Here is a 20,235-nt window from a genome sequence, read left to right as displayed (position 1 = left end):
TGATTTTGTTAGATGGCTAAATGCTTCTTCATGTGGATCTTGTTGGGTTTTTTTCTTTCTTATTATGAATTTTATATTTTGATAAACGCATTGAGATGACTTTGTTGGAAATGGCTTTATACAAATAAAGTTGAATTGAATTGACACTTGCCAGCAGAAACATATGAAATTGTCTTTGGTGGTCTCGATTTGCAACCCCCTGCCTACCCAACCCTACTGGTCACGGCATGTCACTGCAAAATATTTAGCTGAACAGTCTAAACACTGACCTGTAGGCTACTGGGTCCTCAATGTCCAGAACCAGTGACTTGCTCTCTAGACGCACCTGTTAATTTAAATATCATGTAAGTGTCAACACATTTTAATTATGTTGGTTACATGAACATCAAGACTTTGCAAATGTTAACAGGTGTATTATAGAAACTCTCTGTGGTGACAATGTACAAAGTCTAAATAGTTGAGATTAAAAAAAAAAGTCAGATATTTTGATGCACCGTAGGCTCAGTTTTGAATGTATCAAAAATCTGTGTGGATCAGTCTGAAGATGAGCTGTAGCAAGTTTAGACTTCATAATTTGCAATTGATTTAAAAGTAAAAACATTTTTTCAGTGCCATTTTGGTGAAAGTCGCAAATCTGTTGCACATATTGTTGATTTGTTGTGAATTTTCAACATTTTTACCTTTAGAGACTTGCTGTAGCACCACCTTTAGGACTATTGGCCTGATGTTGCAGCTGAGGCAATCTGACATGGGACTAGACCTTTGTGGAAAACACTGGTGATTGTTCGAGCACAAGAAGCATGATTTGCTTTCAGGAAGAAAAATAACATGCAGGATACAATAGATTTTCACAAACTTAGGCTGCCGGCACCTAAAAACCTACTTGGTCATTTTATTTATTTGATTCATTATTGAATCAACTAGAACGCATATGATCGATAGAAATGAGGAGAAATATTGTATATAAATAATCCATAAAAATGATGTGTATGCCTGCATGCACATGTGCACATCATCTGAAAGGGTAGAAAAAAAACTTGTTCTAGGTAAACATTGCGGTGCGTCATTTGTTGTCCTTCCAATTGTTATTCTTGTTACCAACATCATTTTTCTTTGTATTGTTAACAAAAAAATGCTGTGGCAGGTGTTTCAAGTAGCATATCCATCAAAAATACATAAGGCTTATTAATATGACCATTGCCATGCAGAATGCTAATTGAAAGGTATACTGACACTTGGTGAAGGAATCATGGCAGCCTTTCTCTGCAGGCTGCTCTGTAGCTCCTCTGGTGGATGCCTTGTAAAGGAAAACATGTTCCCGTCATCTCCAGCAGTTAAAACAAAGAGGTCGTCATGGCTGCAGCGGATGTGGTGCAGTTGTCCATTCTGATTATCATGGAGGCTGAGGACCCAGTAAGATTGCATGGAGGTGAGGCTGAGGTCACCTGGTTGCAGAGGGTAAACTCTGATGGAACCTGAATGCATGCCACAGAGCAGCAGCTCTCTGCTGGAGCTGTAAAACACCAGGAAGGACAAGTCAGGTATAAAGTGGAATTTTGAGGTATACTGGTAAACAACCTTCAATCGCACACACAATTAATCATCTGTCAAATCAGGGTTTTAACAAAGCTGCCTGATGTTTTAACTGTCAGAGGGGATTTTAAAAAGATACACATACTCATCTAATCAGTTAAAATGTCTATGAAGTTTCTCTTAACATGATTCTGATGTTGAGTGTAAATAAAAGTGGGACGATATTTCATGCGACAAGATATCACGGTATTAAAACGTCACAAAGTGTTACATTGAGTGGCATCTCTTGGGGGAGTCAGATTAAAAAATAAATCCACACGATCTCCTATACACCAGATTGTTATGATTAGTTTTTATTTTTCATTGAGTTAAAAAGTTCATACCCCGAGTATGTAAGTATTTTCAGGGTTAATTAAAGTAATATAAAACCATAATTATTTTATAGTTATTAGTCCAACTGCATTTTTATTGCCTTTTTTTCCTTTCAAAAAATATGGTATTGCATCATTATAGTGAGCCCATTATCATCCATTGTATCGTATCCTGAACTCAGTGTATCATCCCGCTCCTAATAGTAAATTAAAGTCCAGTATTAATATACAGGAAAGGGCTGGACTTGTGTCCAAAAACTCTGAACGATTTAATACAATAAAGCTATAAAATCTTGTTTTGTCATCCATCTGAAGTTAAACAAGATCCTCTAAAATATTGACAGATATTTGAACATGGACATCATTTTCAGCCTTTCAGCTCTGCAAACTGAATTTAAAATGAAAGAGTCAACTTGTTAGTTTGATCTCCGTCTACCTGAAGGTGATTGAGCAAATTGGGTCATTGTCTGCATTGTGGATTGGTAGAAAGTGAAAAGGTTCATCCTTTCGCTTTTCTGGTTCCTCGTCTTGATTCTCTGAGAACTTACAATGATACAAATAACCTGAGTCAAAGCCACCCTGTGCGACAAAGAAAAGAACAAAAAGATTCAGTGTCATAATAAAACTCCTCAATAATACTCATCGGTTATATTGGCTCATAAAAATGATAATATAACCATAATCATTTATAATAATTAACTCAAAAATCTGCCATTCTTTGTTGTGTTTAAACAGAAACAGTTAGCTAGTACCAACAAAAAATGTACAGTACAGTGGAATATGGAATATAGACCACAATAGAGAAGGGTGTTAGACATTCCTGAATATTTTTCATCAAATTTGATTTTTTGAGTCATTCCATAAAAATATGTGTCTATGAGTACCATGGAAAGCCAGAAATGGTCTGGCTCTGAATAGAAACCACAATAGAGAGGACTTGGAGGATCTGGAGTGTAGATTGGTGGTAACTCTTCCTCCTTTTCTTCCTATTCTTCTTCGTCTTCTTCTTGTTTAGCATCAATCAAGGTTAAAAGCTCTTTTGCCTTTTTTTTCTTCTCCTCCTTTAAAGCTTGAAGTCTTAAAATGTCTTCCTGTCTCTGTAAAAGCAGCAACGCACATGACACAACTCATCTTCATTCAAAGGAGTTTTTGGTATTTTTAAAAACCTTTAAACAGTCTTTGGGCTTCAGACCTTGATTCTAGATTTGATACTCTGGAACCTGAATGGCCTCCTGTGCAGCTCAGGCAGCAGGAAGGTTTTAAGTGGCTCCTGATCCTTGGGATTGGGACAATTCACTTCAACCACATGCCCACTCCAACACAGAATGAGCAGTCTGTTATTGCTCTGTGTTAAGACAATGAAGAGAAAATCGATTGAATAGTTGTTTTTTTCAGCAGACACAATCTTTGCAGCACTATATGGTGAGGATGTTGAATAAGACTTACATGGGATGCAGGAGACCACTCAAGTGCCTGCACTGGGCTGGGAACATGGATAAAGCCGATAGGAAGGTACTTTTCCCCAACAGAAAAGAAGAACACTGTTCCGTCTGCTCTCTGAGCAGTTACAAAAAAAGACTTAAGGTTAGAAATGTTTTATTTATTCATTACTCGACTATTTAAACTCACCAAGCTACACTTGCTGAAATTGCACTGGAAAATAAAGAAGTTACAATGTTTACAATATAGTTTGTTATTGTTGTGTCATAGTGGTTTAAGTTCTTGTTAAAGACAGTTCACCTGTATAACAGTCATAATCAGAGGAACAAAAATCTGACATCTACGTTCATTATTTGAGACTCGGATTATATAAATTAAATATAGTACATGTTTTCAGACGAGGAGAACAAGGGATAAATCCACAAGGATAGGCAGTGTAGTGATATAATCAAAGGGCCATGTATTCTAATGTTTAGCAATGTCACAAAGTTATGTTTTAATCTATTTTAGATATGCTTTTAGAGTAGTAAGATGTCTAAAGGTAGGATTGTTTACATCAGTGGTTCCCAAACTGGAGGATGTCATGAATGAATTAATTCATTTTATTACATAATTGTGACCATTACCAGCCCTCTCTAAGGAAGGATAAGAAACACTTCATTAACACTAGCATGCCCAAGGTTTTCTTACTCCTGTTGCCCTGCCCAGAGGCCGCCAAATGACACTCATTTGCAACTCAGTGGGCCACCTCTGTTATGTAAATAAAGCCATTCGATCGGAATGTGCAGCTGGGCAGTGACAAACTTTGGGGGTTGGTGTAAATGATGGCCAGTGTTGAGAAACCAGTTTCTCCCAGGTAGATGTTTGTTAATCCAAATAACATTATATGGAATTATTGGATAAGAATGGCCAAATTAATATGAGCCATGTGTGTTGTGATCAATTAATAAACCACAATAAATAAAATTAGAAAAAGAAAAACAGTATTAACAGTATTCACTACTTACCTTTATTGTTTTTGAAAAGTGCTTATAAATAAAATGTATTGTTGCTATTTATGGTAAAGCGAGATTTCCGAGTGTGAAAAGGACTGTTTGAGTTCTCACTTTAAAAAGGTAAATTCATGAGGTCCACCATTCACTAACCAGGTCCATGATTATTTTATTAAGCTATTATTTTACAAATTTGAAGAAAGTGCACAAGATGCACAAAGAATCAATGCTTCAACAGGGAAAAACAATCTAAATCTCTGTTTACACCATCAGTTATGCTGACATCATCCCTCTTAACCTTTGACCCAATGCGGAAGTACGAAGCCGGACAAGTTTGGTATCAAGTTCTGGGTGGCATGTGACCTTAAATCCAAGTATGTGTGCAAAATCATCCCATATCTTGGCAAAGACCCCAGTCGTCCACCTGGGGAGAGATTGTCTGAAAATGTGGCGATGAAGCTTATGGAACCGTTTATGGACAAAGGAAGAATTGTTACAACCGACAATTTTTTTCACGTCATTGTCACTAGCACGTCGACTGCACAGCCGGAAGAGCACCCTCCTTGGCACAGTCAATAAGATTCGCCGGGAGCTTCCAGATTCAGATAAAAAGAATTTGGCCCGTGAGGAATTCAGCACACAACTGTTTTCAACCTCTGGTGCCACACTGACTGTTTATGTGCCCAAACGAAAGAAGACTGTCTGCCTCCTCAGTAGCATGCACACCGTGGTGGAGACTGAGGCTACTCGGAAAAAAAAGCCGAACACAGTCACCAACTACAACAGCATGAAATGCGGTGTGGACGTCATGGACCAGATGGTTCGGAAGTACACTGTACGTTCAGGAACACGGCGTTGGCCAGTCGCTGTGTTTTACAACATGATTGACATTGCAGCGCTGAACGCACATGTGCTTTATCAGGCATGCACTGGGGTCAAGGAGAGAAGGGTGGACTTCTTGCTGGAGCTTGCAAATGAGCTTGCCCGGTCTCATATGGCAGCCAAGGAGGTGAATGAGCAAAACCTTCAGCAACAACCACCCACACCTGATGTGGGGAAAAGGGCATTGTGCCAGGTGAAGGGTTGCTGCAGGAAAAACCGTGCCACCAAGTGTTGTATGTATTGTGACAAGTTTGCATGTGGCAAATGCATAAAGGAGGTGTGGCAGTGCCAGAATTGTTCACAAAATCTCTAATAAATAAATTTCACCAAGAATGCAAACAAACTGTGTTGACGTCTCACGATTACTACTTACAACTTTCTGTTACAAAAGTTGAAATATAAGTTGCAACCTCTATGTAGCTGCTGTATGGGAAACACAAAGGAGAATACAAAAGGTCTTTGTGTCCTGAACCTACCCAGCCACCCCCCCCCACCCTAGCTGAGGGGGGAGTAGTGGCCTCAGTAACATAACAATGGTCACAAGCTGAGTTGTTCACACCCGCCATCTGACACCAGCTTGGACTTTAAAGGTATAGGTGTCAAATGACACCACTCTGGTCATGCTAGTGTTAAAGGGAGAATATAAAAACAGAGGGCAGTGTTACACCTAAGTGAGGAGAAAGGGAAGAGGGAGTCAGCGTAGGAAAATGGTTCGGGGTGGGGAAGAACTGAGAACTGTCAGTTTTATTGTTGGACTTAAACTCATGATGTAACACCTGCTTATTTTTCATTATATCATATCATATACAGTATCATATCTACAGCAATATTCAATAAAACTGCACAACTAAACCTCTTCTTACCCCTGTAGCCAGGATCTCCCCATTACGCTCATAAGACAGTGCAGTTACAGATTCACTGTGAGGTTTAAAGGCCTGTTTGAGGCGCAGTTTGCCATCTTCTTCACAGCTGCTTCTGGATACCGCATACAAACTCTGAGGTCTGTATAGCTCCAATAAACGAACGACTCCATCCTCAAAGCCAAGCAGACCACTGCTCGCTTTCACCTAACAGTTGAAACCAGAAAAGTATTGATGATGTCTAAGTTGTCAAGCTGGTTTTACTGTGAAAGGTGAATAAATAAACCTGAAATGTTTAAAAATGCAAATTTAGATGTCAGCAAATATACCCATGGTGGAGCCCAGCTGACGGTAGTCCCACTTTGGTTGAAGCAACTGGTGGTCAATTGAAAAGTATTGATGATGTCTAAGTTGTCAAGCTGGTTTTACTGTGAAAGGTGAATAAATAAACCTGAAATGTTTAAAAATGCAAATTTAGATGTCAGCAAATATACCCATGGTGGAGCCCAGCTGACGGTAGTCCCACTTTGGTTGAAGCAACTGGTGGTCAATTGTTTTTTTGCCAAGAAGTCAAAAACTTTGACTGAGCCTGAGAAGAGAAGCAGGATAGTGTTGAACCTATACAAGCAAAAAACTCAACTTCTATAACTTCTAATATCTAATACTAATGACTTAAAAATATCATCAAACTCAATCTAAACACTGAGGGCTGGTTTCACCTACTGAGGTTTCAATAAAACCTGAACTCAAAGAATCTAATTATATTAATCATCACTAATCTAGTGTCTTCTTAAAGCAGAACCAAGTAACCTTTTCACCTTAATAAAACCTTCTCGTAGTTCCTGTGAGGGTAATACAAGTGTTTATGGGGTGATTGGGGGGTCTTTCATCTCTCCCTGCTGTCTCTGGCCAGAAAACCACAATTGCAACTTTCCCTGCCTCCGACCCGGTGGCAAGACGTACTGCTTTACGACAGCCCAGTACAAACTAATGCGAGATTATGACCAGCCCCGTGGCTGCACACGGTTGTCTACAAATTCACTTTTCTCAAACTTAAATCATGGTGGAGGCTGCCAAAAAAAGGCAGAGAAGATCTTTGTCTGAGCAATCACACACACTGTCGTCGCGGCAACAGGCACGCACACACACTCGCACGCCAGCCCTCCATCAGGCAGCACACACACAAATATTCATCCATCTATCCATCCATTTTCAGAGCCACTTTGTCAGCACACAAACAAACACACCACACACATTGCCACACTCCCTTCCGTGTTACTCCCATTCATTTATTTTACTTGTCTCTCTTCCTCATACTGTTGACATGGTCACATGGGACTATGTGTGAAAGCACCCGTAGTGTCACTGTTGTATTAGGATTTTTCAGTGATCGATTGCTACCGTCTTGGGAGAGAAAAGCATGTAGCTGTGGCGTGGGGCAGGCGGCGGGGGGTGCAGAGTTTTTACAACAGTGGCATAACCAAAAGGAACCTTTAGGGGCAGCGCTAACTGCATGCTACTTAGTTCTGCTTTAAGACTTTATTCAAAATCTGGATGCTTCTTTGTTTGTCTAGTTCCAGACAACATAATACAGTTTTAGACTAATGAAATCATGGACTGGTCCGATCATGTTTTGATTAAGATTGTGCACATTATGCAAAAGGTGATTGTAAATGCGGAAATGATCGGAAAGGGGTTAAACATTTAGTTATACATTTCATCAGTTAACATATGTTTGTGTGGAACAGGAGTTTGACCTTTAATTTGGAATTGAGGGAAAAAGAGAGAAAAAACAGCAAATATGTAAAGACATCTAGACAATAGTTCAAGACTTTAGAATTGTACGTATTTGTGTTCATATAACACTTCTAATGACACTCAAAGTGCTTTACAGAAACCTTAATTAATTCACACCAGTCATAAAGGTGGTGGTAAGCTACATTGTAGCCACAGCTGCCCTGGGGCAAACCACGCCTATTCATGCACAATTCATACCCATTCATACGAGGCCATGTGTGAAAAGTGCCTTGCCCAAGGACACATATGCAATGACTGAGATAGCGCGGGATTTTCCCCCGAAATTAAATCGAGGGAGAAAGTCTGAGCAATATCTGCAACGATAATGCTAAACCAATAGTTGGAGCACAGACACGTTGATTAAACACCAGTTTTTACAATTTTTGTATAATTCTGTATAACCGGCCTCTGGCCAGGTTTAGTATAATTCTTTTTCGAGACCTGGATTATAGTAAAACTTCAAAAAAGGAGATTATGTTAAGGAGATTATAAGAGTCTGAGACTAGGGCTGGGCGATATGGCCTTTTATAAATACCGCGATATTTTTAGGCCATGTCACGATACACGATATATATCTCGATATTTTGCATTACCCTTGAATTAACACTTTGATGCACAAAATCACACCAGTATGATGATTCTATATGTCTACATTAAAACATTCTTGATCATACTGCATTAATATATGCCAATTTTAAACTTTCATGCAAAAAAGGGGATATCACAACTAAGTCAAAGTTGACATAACTGTATTTATTAAACAGTGAGTGGCTCAAACATAAAATTGTCAGAAAGTGCACGTTCTGTGCAAAATTGTCACAGAGACATTTCAAAACAAGACATTAGTGCAGGATGCAACTCACATGGCATTTCAAAACACAAAATTAAAGTGCACTTTTTGTACATAATGCCACTACAATATTTTAAAACAAATAGTGCCCTTTTGTGCATGTTGTCATTAAGATGATGTAGCCAATTGTACATTTACTGTTGGTTAATACATTTTTTCTCTGAGATTAGTTTCTAGGTTCAAGTGTGAGTTGGGAATGATTACTAAGATGTGCAGAGAATAGACAGACAATTTGTTGTTTATAGAAAATAAGTACCATGGATTTATTATATTACAGAAAATAATAATAAACAAAAGTGGTCTCAAAACAGACTCCAGTTCACCCGCTGGGATTTAGCTCAGTTCATAAGGCGTCACAGCCTGGGGAAAAAAAATAGTTCCACTCAAACGAAAAATGAAGTCAGTCCTACCACCCTGGTAGGACTGAAGTTCGTTGGGTTGGTCCACTGGAAGAGAACCTAATTAAATAAAGTTGATCCTACCACCCTGGTAGGATTGAAGTTCATGCGTTCCTGGTAAGAGGATCGGTGCGGTTGTCCTACCGCTCTGGTAGACCTGCAGTTCACCGTCCACTACGTCATCTCCGTGGGTAGTTCACCATCTTTAGATCCATGGGGGGTTTAAAAAACCTGGCCGATGCAATCTGAGTCGCCTATACAAAGTCCTCCGTTCTGCTGCCGATCGCTCCTTTTGTCAGGTGCAAGGCACAACCGCTGGTCTGCACAGTTAGTAAAGTGCTGTCTGCTGAGCACCGGGTGTGCGTGCTACCGTTCATATGCTGCGTTTTCAGCTGCTGCTTGATCGTTTCCCGTATTCAAGCCTTCTCCTCCCGTATCTCATGCTTCCTGTTTATACTAGGATACTGGTCTGTGATTGGCTGGCGTGTGTGCGTGTGGATGAGTGACGTCAGTGCAGTCTATTAGTGCGGTGAAATAATATTGTATATAAATAACTGAAGAGTAGATGTTATAATAAATTTACTTCTGCTAAATATAATATAATTAAATAATATAAATATAATACATTTCTTTATGACGTGGGTTACAATGACATTTCAAAAAAAAAAAAAAAAAAAAAATCAAAAAAAAAAAAAAAAAAGTCCGCGAGTTTAACGGTATGGTCATTTTCAACACCGCACAGACTACAAGCTGCGATATATCGAGTATATTCGATATATCGCCCAGCCCTATCTGAGACTATTCCATACTAATCCAAGGAAGAAAGCAATTTCTGTAAATGTCAAGTGTGTGTGTGCTTGTGTGTGTGCGTACTCACGGTCAGGAGCTGTCGTGGCCATGAGGTGTGATGTTTTACAAACATCCAGACCGTGGATTGACCCGGCATGGAAAGTAAACAGGCACTCTGGATCTGGAGTCTGCACATACAGATGTAACCACAGCCTTTGTTTCACTGTTTAGGACCCACCATCACTTCTTAATAGCAAGCCACAACACAAATGGAGTCATATTTTACTTCTCAAATTCATTTAAATAACATGTTTTGTTTGAACCTGTGATCATAAAATCACAGGCAGGTTTAAACAAAGATAAGGGGCCAGCCTAAACCCTGAAAAATATAAGGTGGTCAAATGTATTTGGCCCTATAGTGTGTCTCTGGCTGCCATTTGTATATGCAAGCTGAAAACTAGGGGAAAAATGTGGAGTAAAAATACATTACAAAATTACCTTTTCATTTGAAAACCTATTTACTAATTAGTGAAAAGCAATGTTAGTTAGCGGGAAAAAAGTACTAAATTGTTGCCATGTGGTGATGCCTAAATAGACTGTACTCTAAGAAAAAGTTAGTAGTAATACCCTTCAAAATAAAAGCAATGGACTTTCACCCACAGGCAAATAGCCTACTTAGGACCTTTTACCTATTTATCCCTTTTTCTCATTATATATTTAATCGTTTTTAGTCATCTATCATTAAATATAATTCTAAGGACTGAAACTAAACTAAACTAACTCAAAATGTAATGTAAAAATGATACAATGCTGTTACGCCTGGAAAGGCTCTACGACAGACTTCTGTGACCCACCCCAACAGTTGAGACACCAAAGCCAATAATTGTCAGAAATAAAAAAATAAACAAACATGTAAATGATCTGAAAATCAATTCAGGGAAACCATCTTCACTCACAGTGTTGGTGAAAGAAAGGTCCAGTTTCCTGATGGATCCATTGGAATCCTGTAGGAACACACCGTACAGACTCTAGCGTTATGGTGCATTGTAGACACAAGTGTTGATGATTTTGCATCTGACCTGGGCAAACCAGATGAAGGAGTTGGGCAGGGGGCTCCTCACCACAGATGACAGGCAGACATTGTCCAACTACCAGCTCATTAATGGGTTCCATTTCTAACCTTCCACTGTGTGTGTCAGCCATGTTGATTTTCTCAATGTCCCAGCCCTGTGGCAGAGTTACATAGTAAGACATACACCTTACATACAAATAGAATAATGGTGTGGTTTCCACATGCAATAACAGATTTGTTCTTTTAAGGGTCAATTCAAAAATGAAATGAAAGCAGCTCCAAATGAAGAACTAATAATGAAGTTCCTTCATTAGTTCAAAAGTAATGAGAGACTTGTTCTTGTGATGTTGATGAGTCATACATTGACAATTATTAACACAATAGTGGTTTGTTGGCATCAGTTGAATAATGCTGTGTGAATGAAAGTGTCTGTAGGTGGTGACCCTGTGACACACTGGCATCCAGTACAGCAGAAATGGGCAACTTCTATTACAGCGGGGGCCACAAAAATATGATAGTTCGATCCGAGGGCCACATTATCCATATGAATGTCAGCGTTCATAATAACAACCAATCTGTTCATAAATAAAGGAATAAACAACAAGGTTTTTATGTATATTTGTTTGTTGTAATTTTTTGTCTTTTGTTTGTATTTTGTATATTTTTCTGTAATTTTGTGTATCTTTGTTGTTTTGTGTGTTTTAGGAATTCATTTTGTGTAGTTTTTTTTATTTGAGTGTTTTTTTTTATAGTCAATGTTTATGGAGTAATTTTTGGTATATTTGTTGTCCTTTTGTGTATTTTTTGGTCATTTATAGGTTTTTAGAGCAATTTTGTGAATTTCTGCTGTTTTGTGAGTTTTTCTATTGTCTTATGTGTTTTTGAAGTCATTTTGTGTGTTTACTTTAGGGGCCACACAATATTAGACAGATAGCCGCCTGTAGCCAATACTGTCTCCTGCCTTGTCAGCATGAATAAGCTGCATGTGATCCCCTATAAACCTGCTCAAAATAAAACACGTAGAGAAGATTAATCGTACCCTGATCACCCCATCAGAACCGAAAGTCATCAACTGTCCATCTTCTAAGGAAAAGGGCTGTGCTGTCCCCACATGACAGCTCTGCCGCTCTATTCGGCAGATCTCCACTTTGATGGCCTCTCTATCCCACAGCAGCAGGTTACCCCATTCTGTACCTGTTACCACCTAACCAGGAGAAGACTCAGTCAATTCAGAACCAAAAGCACTGGTGAAGTAAGAAACCAGTCAATTTGTTTGTCGTGAACCATTAAATGGGCCAGAATATTAATGGTATTAAAATCATCGGAGGAAAATGTAGTTAAAATCTGTCCTTAACATTTGCTTATTGGCCTTATGTTCAGTAAAAATATAATTGACCTGTCATTGGTTTGACAAAGTTGTAGCTATATATTTCATGTTTTTTCTGACTTAAGACAAAGAATGTTTTGTCAGAAGTAGGGGGGGGTTTAGTTGTTTTTAACATGGGGGGACAGGAGCGGAGAGTAGAAATATTTGCGTACTAATGGCACCAACAAATCAGAGCTGTTATGAATATACACAAACTTGACCAAAAACAAATTGTGACATCAAATTATTCACACAAATGACCTTTATCTGACTTCCAGAAGCTAGTACAGAGATAGTGAAAATTATAAAAAAGCTGTCCCTGTGAATCCTTATTTTTCTGCTCCAAATGAAGTATTTAGCAGTGCATTTGTTTTTAATTTCTTTACTAAAATGCATGTGTCTTACACTACATCAGCAACAAGATGGTTTCTACAACTGATTTTACTGTACCAACCGGTGACAGAAGTCAGGCTCAGTTTAAATTGGTCACAAAGCCAGAACACATCTCTTTTCTCTAGCAGAACTTTATCCTAGTTTCCTAAACACATGAAGAAGCTGGTTGTAGGATCTGTATCAATTAGCAAATGCCACATTAGGATTGTCTTTGGCTACAAGCATGAAAGGAATCTGAGCTGAATGTCATCTCTGAACTGAGAAAGTTATAATGCCAGGTACTGCATAACTGGAGCAGGTGACCTACCTTTCTATCAGGAAGCTCCACGAATCCCTCTACGTCAGTGGCTGATGTTTCCCCAAAATATCCCATAACCCCTTGCAATTTGAGACCTGTGAATGTGGGAGAAATAGTCCAAAACCTAAACAGGATGCAAAAAGAAGAAATAAAATCACACAATGTCACATAAGGTCTTTTTTCACAACAAAAGTCTTCACTAACTAATGTTTTTTGAAGGAGGTAGAAAGCAGGATTTTTAAATCCTGGCCTGAGGAGTTTGTTGATTACTCTGATGACTTGAAATATGCATTTGTAATATTAATATTTTCTCATCCTCTAAAAAGTCTTTATCTTCATAATTATGACACTCCTGCCAAATAACATGAAGATACATGACAACCTGAGAAAATAACAAACATGAAAGAAATTCTTTATGTTTACACAATGCAATGATATCAGTAAACAAGTTCTTTACAGACAGACACCACTCTTTAAAGCTGGGGTATGTAGAATCGTGAGGCGCTCCACGCTCCCCTCCTAAACAAAACTTGCGCGCACGCGCACACTGTGGAACTCTTTGCGACTGTTTTCTCCATAGAGACGAGTAACAAATGTAGGAACTTCATCTTGTGTTATTGGAGAGTTTTCTGATGTTTTCGAGACATAAAAGCACGTATCACTCACTGCTGTGAGGACAGTAAGAGGGTCAGAGTCACAGCTGCTCCGCAAACACAAGCAGTCATTTCTCAGCTGATCAGAGCAGACACACTGCGTCCACACTGCAGATGAATTGGGTCTGTTATTTCCACCTTAGATCATTTTTAATAAGCTAAATATTCCGTCTGTTCTCACTCTCTCTGACTCGAGGCGGACTGCGCTGACTGAAAGCAGACCACTCGCAGTTCGCTGCACACACCGACCCTGTGGACTCTGTTCCTCCTGAACACGTTTTTGCCTTTATTCTGTTGCTTCTCCATCTCGGTCTTCCTTTTTCCTCTTGATTTGCCGTGTAACTGCTGTGCCAAAAGCCGGATAAGAGACTTCAGCTAGAATATAGAGCCATGGGACTGTCCCTACTCTCAGATCCAGAAAGCGCATCAACTTTTGAAGAGCAGCTTGAGCAGCCAATAATAATGCTTAAAACAGCTCATGAGATCACCCTGTTGGTAGAAACATCTCTGATTGGCTGAAGTCCAGCATCACACTCATGCATTTTTAAAGATCATTTACAGAGCCAGGAGATGGAGAAGAGATTCACTGTCCACTCAGAACACTGGATTACAATATGCAATACAATATATTAAAAATGATTATTGATTTTTTTACCAAATAAAACAAAAAAAAAAAAAAACTTACATACCCCAGCTTTAAGCAGTGTGGACTAGTAATAACGGTCACAAAAGCTTAAATGTTACACAATAACCTTGCCTGGGAATTGTTTGAAAAGATGATGCTCAATTCACGTGTTCCTTTGCAGATTAGTTGGTTTTAGAGCTATAATATAGTCTTTAAACTGAAAAACTAAAAAAGTTAGAAAAATACATTTACATACATTTTTTTATGAAGCATAATTTTATTAACACGAGTATTTCTTTTTATGATTTGCTTTTATAATTTAAAAATGTCATCTTTTTCCCCCATACCTGTATATTTGCTGGAATTTACCAAATATTTATCAAACTATTTTTATATCTGTTTATTTATTTTAAAAACAATGTTTTTCCCTGACATTTTTCAAAGCAGTGATTTGTGGTGTTCAGTTTGTTAGTTTCAGTGGAATTTTATTGGATTGAAATGCCAAAGTTCAAACTCACTAACGTGTCCTGATTCAGTATATAATCCTTTTCATTTCAATAAAACAGCAGCTCAGGATTAAAAATAAATAAATACGAGATTAAACCGTCAGGGCTCTAATTATAATGAACAAGTTCAATATTTCTGTTATTGCATCCTTCCATTTCACCATAACAAGATGATATCAGTCAGATTGAGCTGTTTGTCATTCAAAGAAGTGCTTTGTTTCCCCAGGAACCTTGAAGCTTTGAACTAGTATTTATCATAAAAATGTGCTCTTTTTTATTTCAGTGAAGTACATAAAGCTTTATTCATATTTACATCTTAGTCGTTTACATAAAATACCTTCTTGTGAAGAAAAGCCACACCTGGAGCCACTGGTGCTCCTGCTGCACCTTCTGTACTTAGCCTGGAATCCATCCTAATCTCCTTGTATTATTATATCATGTTTAATACAGGCGATTACAAAAAGTAAGGAAGTGGGTGTGGCTTATCTCCAGGCTAGTCAGGGGTAATCATTGTGTTCCTTACTTGACGTGTCCAGTTCCTGATGAGGTGAGCAGTTCTGGGTTGTGTGGGGAGAATCTGACTCTATAGACTTCTTGTGAGGATGCCTTGCACCTCAGCATCACTTCCTCATGTCTCCAGTCCCACAGAGTCAGCATGTAATCTGGGGCTCCGCCCACACTGGCCAGTATGCTGCCATCCAGGTTAAAGTCCACAGAGCTGTACACTTGCTCTGTGCCTCCTGCACACATGGCAAATAAGAAAACAGCCTCCATCATCCAAAATGACAAAAATGCTTAATAGATATTATGTATCATGTTTACCTCTGAGGATGTGGTAGAGTCTCAATGAGGGATATTCATAGACGAGTATGAGAGGCTGGTTTCCCTTCTCAGCTACGACAAAGTACTCATTACTGGGATGAGCCTACACACAAACATACATAAAGATATACATGTGATTAATATTAGTCACAACAAAAGAAGCTGGTCAGAAAACTGGGGACAGAAGACTGGAAGTGGCCTACATTACAGGTACTTTGTTAAATATACATTTGTTGAGCAGAGTATGCATGATAACATCGTCAGTGTGTCAGGAGATCAGCTTACTGTGATAGCACCTATTCCTTCTCCGCTGCAGGAACGCAGGTATCTCTGCTCCTTGGTGTGAACTTGCAGCAGTACAAGCAGGTTTCCTGCTATAAACACTAGAGTTCTGTCATCCAGCAGCATCAGGTTTGATCTGCGCTCGCTGTCATAACCAAAGGAGTGACTGAGGGACGGATGGATGAGGACCATAACCTGGTAATGCACTGTTGACTACAGCCTCACTTTATACAGTTACACATACTTCTGCCAAACTTACAATTATGACTTCAATTATCCATGTTCAATTACAACTAAATTGATTATGTTGACCAGCATTTTTTCCAATTACAATTATTATTTTCCCCCTGAAATCAATTACAATTACATCCTAAATGACTAAAGTTCAATTACAACTAATCACACTTACTGAGCCTTTAATAAAACAAAAAGCCCATAAAACGTAACTGTACTGTTCTCACTACGTGTTGTATACGCCCAGTATGTTAACGCAGATAAACAGCAAGCCAAACTCGAATTTACGAGCCAGGTTCAGAGCGTCTTGCTCCCTTTATTCACAAAACCTTGTGACATGAAGACTCATGCTATTACGAGTGAAACTGCAATAAAGCAAAACACAAAATAAAATGTACACAATTAACCACTTGGTCTTCTTGCAAAAATATAAACATTTAAATCACTACTAAACCATTAAACAAATGCAATGTCATGTAGACATGCTTACAAGATGTAAAAAGTAACAATAATATTTCTGCTGTTCCATTATGTACCACAAGATGGCGTTTTTTGCATGGCAATACAATCTAATAGCAGTATTTTCAAGCCACAAAAACGAACTCTTTAAACACACATAAAGTATCTAAAAGTTATACAATCAGGTTACTTTAGCTCTTAAACAAAGTATATACTCACAGCCATTGCTTTCTGAAGTGTAGAAGAACTTTAAACCAGGAAGATGTAGCTGTATGTTCACATCTATCCACCATTACACTGCACACTGACGCTAGCTGGCAGGTTTATTACCCATGATACCTTGCAACTCTTACAAGCCTCTTCAAAATAAAATACACCTTTGGGTAATATTAATGTGCATTTGTGCTTTTAACATTACAAACTAAACTGGAAGACAACAATTATAATCAACTATTTTTAAGAAACAAATTAAACTATTTATTAACCTGCAGGGCAGAACACTCCCCGTCTGGCATGATAATGCCACTACTTGAATACTTTACTCATTACTGGTCATTCTCAAGGAGAAGAATGACTTCAGAGATGGGCCGCAGAAAAGTCTTTGCGGTTCCCTGGGATGATATCCTCACCTCAATCTTGCGCACCTTACCATCACTGCTGGGGAATGTTGAGGTGATTATAGCCATTGGCCATGCATTTCGAGCAGCTTGTGATTGCTTCAGGAGCACAATATCTCCAGGTTGCAGGTTGCTGCAGGTCTTAAGCCACTTTCGTCTTGAGTGAAGGGTGCAGATGTATTCGTCTCTCCAGCGACTCCAAAATTCATTGGCGAGGGCTTGTACCTTTTTCCATTGACTTTTGACAAGTCTTTTCCAACGAATTCTCTTGGTGGAGGAAGAACAGGTGGTTTTTGTGTCAGAAGCATTGCAGGTGAAAGCAGAAATGGTGATGAGGGGTCAGATGAAACTGGGACCAGCGGTCTTGCATTGATTCTGGCCACCGCCAGAGATGGGATATTTCCAAAAACATGAACACATGCGGTATTCTAGCACCTCTTGGCACAGATCATTGTCTTTGTGCCAAAGGAATCTTAGATAGTCTCTGTGATCAGGCTTCACAAGAAATCCATAAAACATCTGTTGGATGTCAGCTGTGATTGCGACGGGCTCTTTCCTAAACCGCAGCATTACACCAAGCAGAGTGTTGTTTAGGTCAGGACCTGTTAGTAGCACTGAATTAAGGGAAACACCTTGTTGTTGAGCACTCGAGTCGAATACAACGCGTATCTAACCAGGCTTCTGCGGGTGGTACACTCCGAAGATGGGCAGATACCAGGACTCTGTTTCTTCACTGATGGGGGGTGCAATTTCAGCATGGTTGTTTAGAAAAATCTCATCCTCAAAAGACATGGCACACTTGTTATCGCTTTTTGTACTTTCAAACACCTTGTTTCCGAAATCGTCCTCTCACGATGAAGGTCTAAGGCTGCATGAGGGCTGGCCATTCTTATGCTCCCCGCCGTGCCATAATTTTGCTTTAACACTGATGGCGTTATGGCAAGGAGTGAGAAGAGAAGGGCGTCCATTGTGCAGAATGTGGGTTTGGAACACACTTACAGTTGGTTTATGAGCTCTGTCGATACACGCTTCGCCTACAATTACCCAGCCTAAGTCCAAACGTTGAGCATAGGGCGCATTTTGTGGACCATTCACATACTCCCTTACTTTGTGCACTTGAATCATGTCGCGACCCAGCAGGACTGTCATTCGAGCATCGAGATCCAGCTTTGGGATGAGAGGGGCGATGTGCATTAAGTGGCTATGTGCAAGCGCTACTTCTGGTGTAGGTATTTCGCTCCTGTTAACAGCTATCTCACTGCATTCGATTAGAGGTGGGAGGTTCAGAGATAAACCACCATTAACTGCCTCAACTTGGAATCCCACGGCCTCTCTGCCTATCATCTCTATTGTGCCTGCACATGTTTTCATGAGATAAGGTGTGAGACTGCCTTTTATGCCAAAATGCTTGAAGAATTCTGGACAAGCTAGCGATCGATTACTCTGATCATCGAGAATAGCATAAAGCTTGACAGAACGCTCTGGCTGATTTGGAGGGAAGACTCGAACTAGGCAAACCTTAGAGCAGGAGTGACGTGGGCGGCCCTCACCACAGATTTCTGTGCACCTCGCTGTCACTTCTGATAAACTGGTAGCTTGTGGTTCTGTATCAGCCTGGGGTGAGGCAGGAAGATAAGATGTTGGTGAACGTATAGACTGGGGCGAATTGGAATGCATTGCAGAACAGTGTCTGGCTGTGTGGGCAGGAGAGCAACACAGGAAGCAGCGTCTGTATTCTTTCAAAATGTTTCTTTTCAACAGAGGTTTTGCTCTGAATGATCTACATTTAGTGAGGGGATGCATCTTCTTGTGAATGGGTCAATAAGATGTTTGATCACTGTCCTTTGAGTTTGGGTCAGCAGCTGGGGCAACATCAGTTTTACGGACTGATACAGCTGTCTGTTGTGTGCTGTGTTTGAATGGAGCTCTCTCACCTTTATTCCATGGTTGGCTGTTGGATGGTAGAGCAAAACTTGGATCATTTCTAGCTGTTGCCTGCTCGCAGATGAAGTCCACAAAAGAGGAGAAAGGTGGGAACGTCACACCATAGTCTCTTTTGTCTCATATCTAGTCTCTTATCTATTTAGCAATAAACTTCATAATGTATATATATATATATAAAATATAAGTAATTATGTATTTAACAATACACTTCATAATATATATGAATTTGCATATATATATATATATATATATATATATATACATACATGTATATTATGAAGTGTATTGTTAAATATATTTAATAATACATTATTATGAATAATATATTAATGGATGCATAAGGATTTATATGTAATTATATATATTTTTAATACACTTTATAATAAATGTGCATATATATGTACAAATATATTTTAAAATGTTATGAAATATATAATTACATATATTAGTATATATGTGGGTAATTATATTGTCATTTATTTTTCATTATATGGAAAGCGGCAATTCCTGATGTATTTTGCAATATACTGTAATATATTATTGTTTATATTTTATACATATATATATTATATATAATTAAATAAATATTTTTCACACAGTAATACATTGATAGCCAATATATAGAGAAATATATTTTCTTTGCATAAAGGGTTTATGATGCTCTACACAGTGTTTATTAACCATTTACAAAATATTATAAACATCTGATCCAACTTTACAATAACTATCCAGTTAATGATTGTAGACGTTTTATAAACCTATTATTAACCATTAGTAAAGTATTAATGATCTAAAACATGTTTTATAAAGCATTAGAAAGGGATTATTATCTTCAGGTCCAACTTTATAATAACATCCAAATAATAATAATAATTTATACTTCATAAAACATTTATAAACCATTAACTAATATCTGATCCATGTGTCTCTGTAATGTTTATATATGTTTGATAAACCATAATCAAGCTTTACTTTACACTTTATAAAGTAAATAAAATGTTATAATGTGTGCATCAATAAACTGTTAATATAACATCAATTATAGCATTACA

General features: G+C 38.6%; 1 protein-coding gene across 1 annotated transcript; it reads right to left on the bottom strand.

Annotated features, from left to right (window-relative positions):
- Nucleotides 1-244: 244 nt before the first annotated feature.
- Nucleotides 245-16,931, bottom strand: LOC114459784 (cilia- and flagella-associated protein 44-like). The gene is made up of 15 exons (XM_028441930.1): nt 16,842-16,931; nt 15,933-16,095; nt 15,648-15,750; nt 15,349-15,565; nt 13,051-13,165; nt 12,024-12,188; nt 10,992-11,139; nt 10,869-10,916; nt 6,573-6,667; nt 6,082-6,285; nt 3,351-3,461; nt 3,097-3,249; nt 2,341-2,483; nt 1,234-1,513; nt 245-325 (listed from the first exon to the last, which is right to left on the bottom strand). The coding sequence occupies exons 1-15, from the start codon at nt 16,913-16,915 to the stop codon at nt 245-247; spliced, it is 2,100 nt and encodes a 699-aa protein (XP_028297731.1). The 5' UTR covers nt 16,916-16,931.
- Between the last annotated feature and the right edge of the window lie 3,304 nt (nt 16,932-20,235).

The sequence above is a fragment of the Gouania willdenowi genome, unplaced genomic scaffold (assembly GCF_900634775.1).
Source record: "Gouania willdenowi unplaced genomic scaffold, fGouWil2.1 scaffold_345_arrow_ctg1, whole genome shotgun sequence".
Lineage (NCBI taxonomy): Eukaryota > Metazoa > Chordata > Actinopteri > Blenniiformes > Gobiesocidae > Gouania > Gouania willdenowi.
Note: the sequence above shows the minus strand (reverse complement) of the source record. Positions and strands in the feature narration are given on the sequence as shown.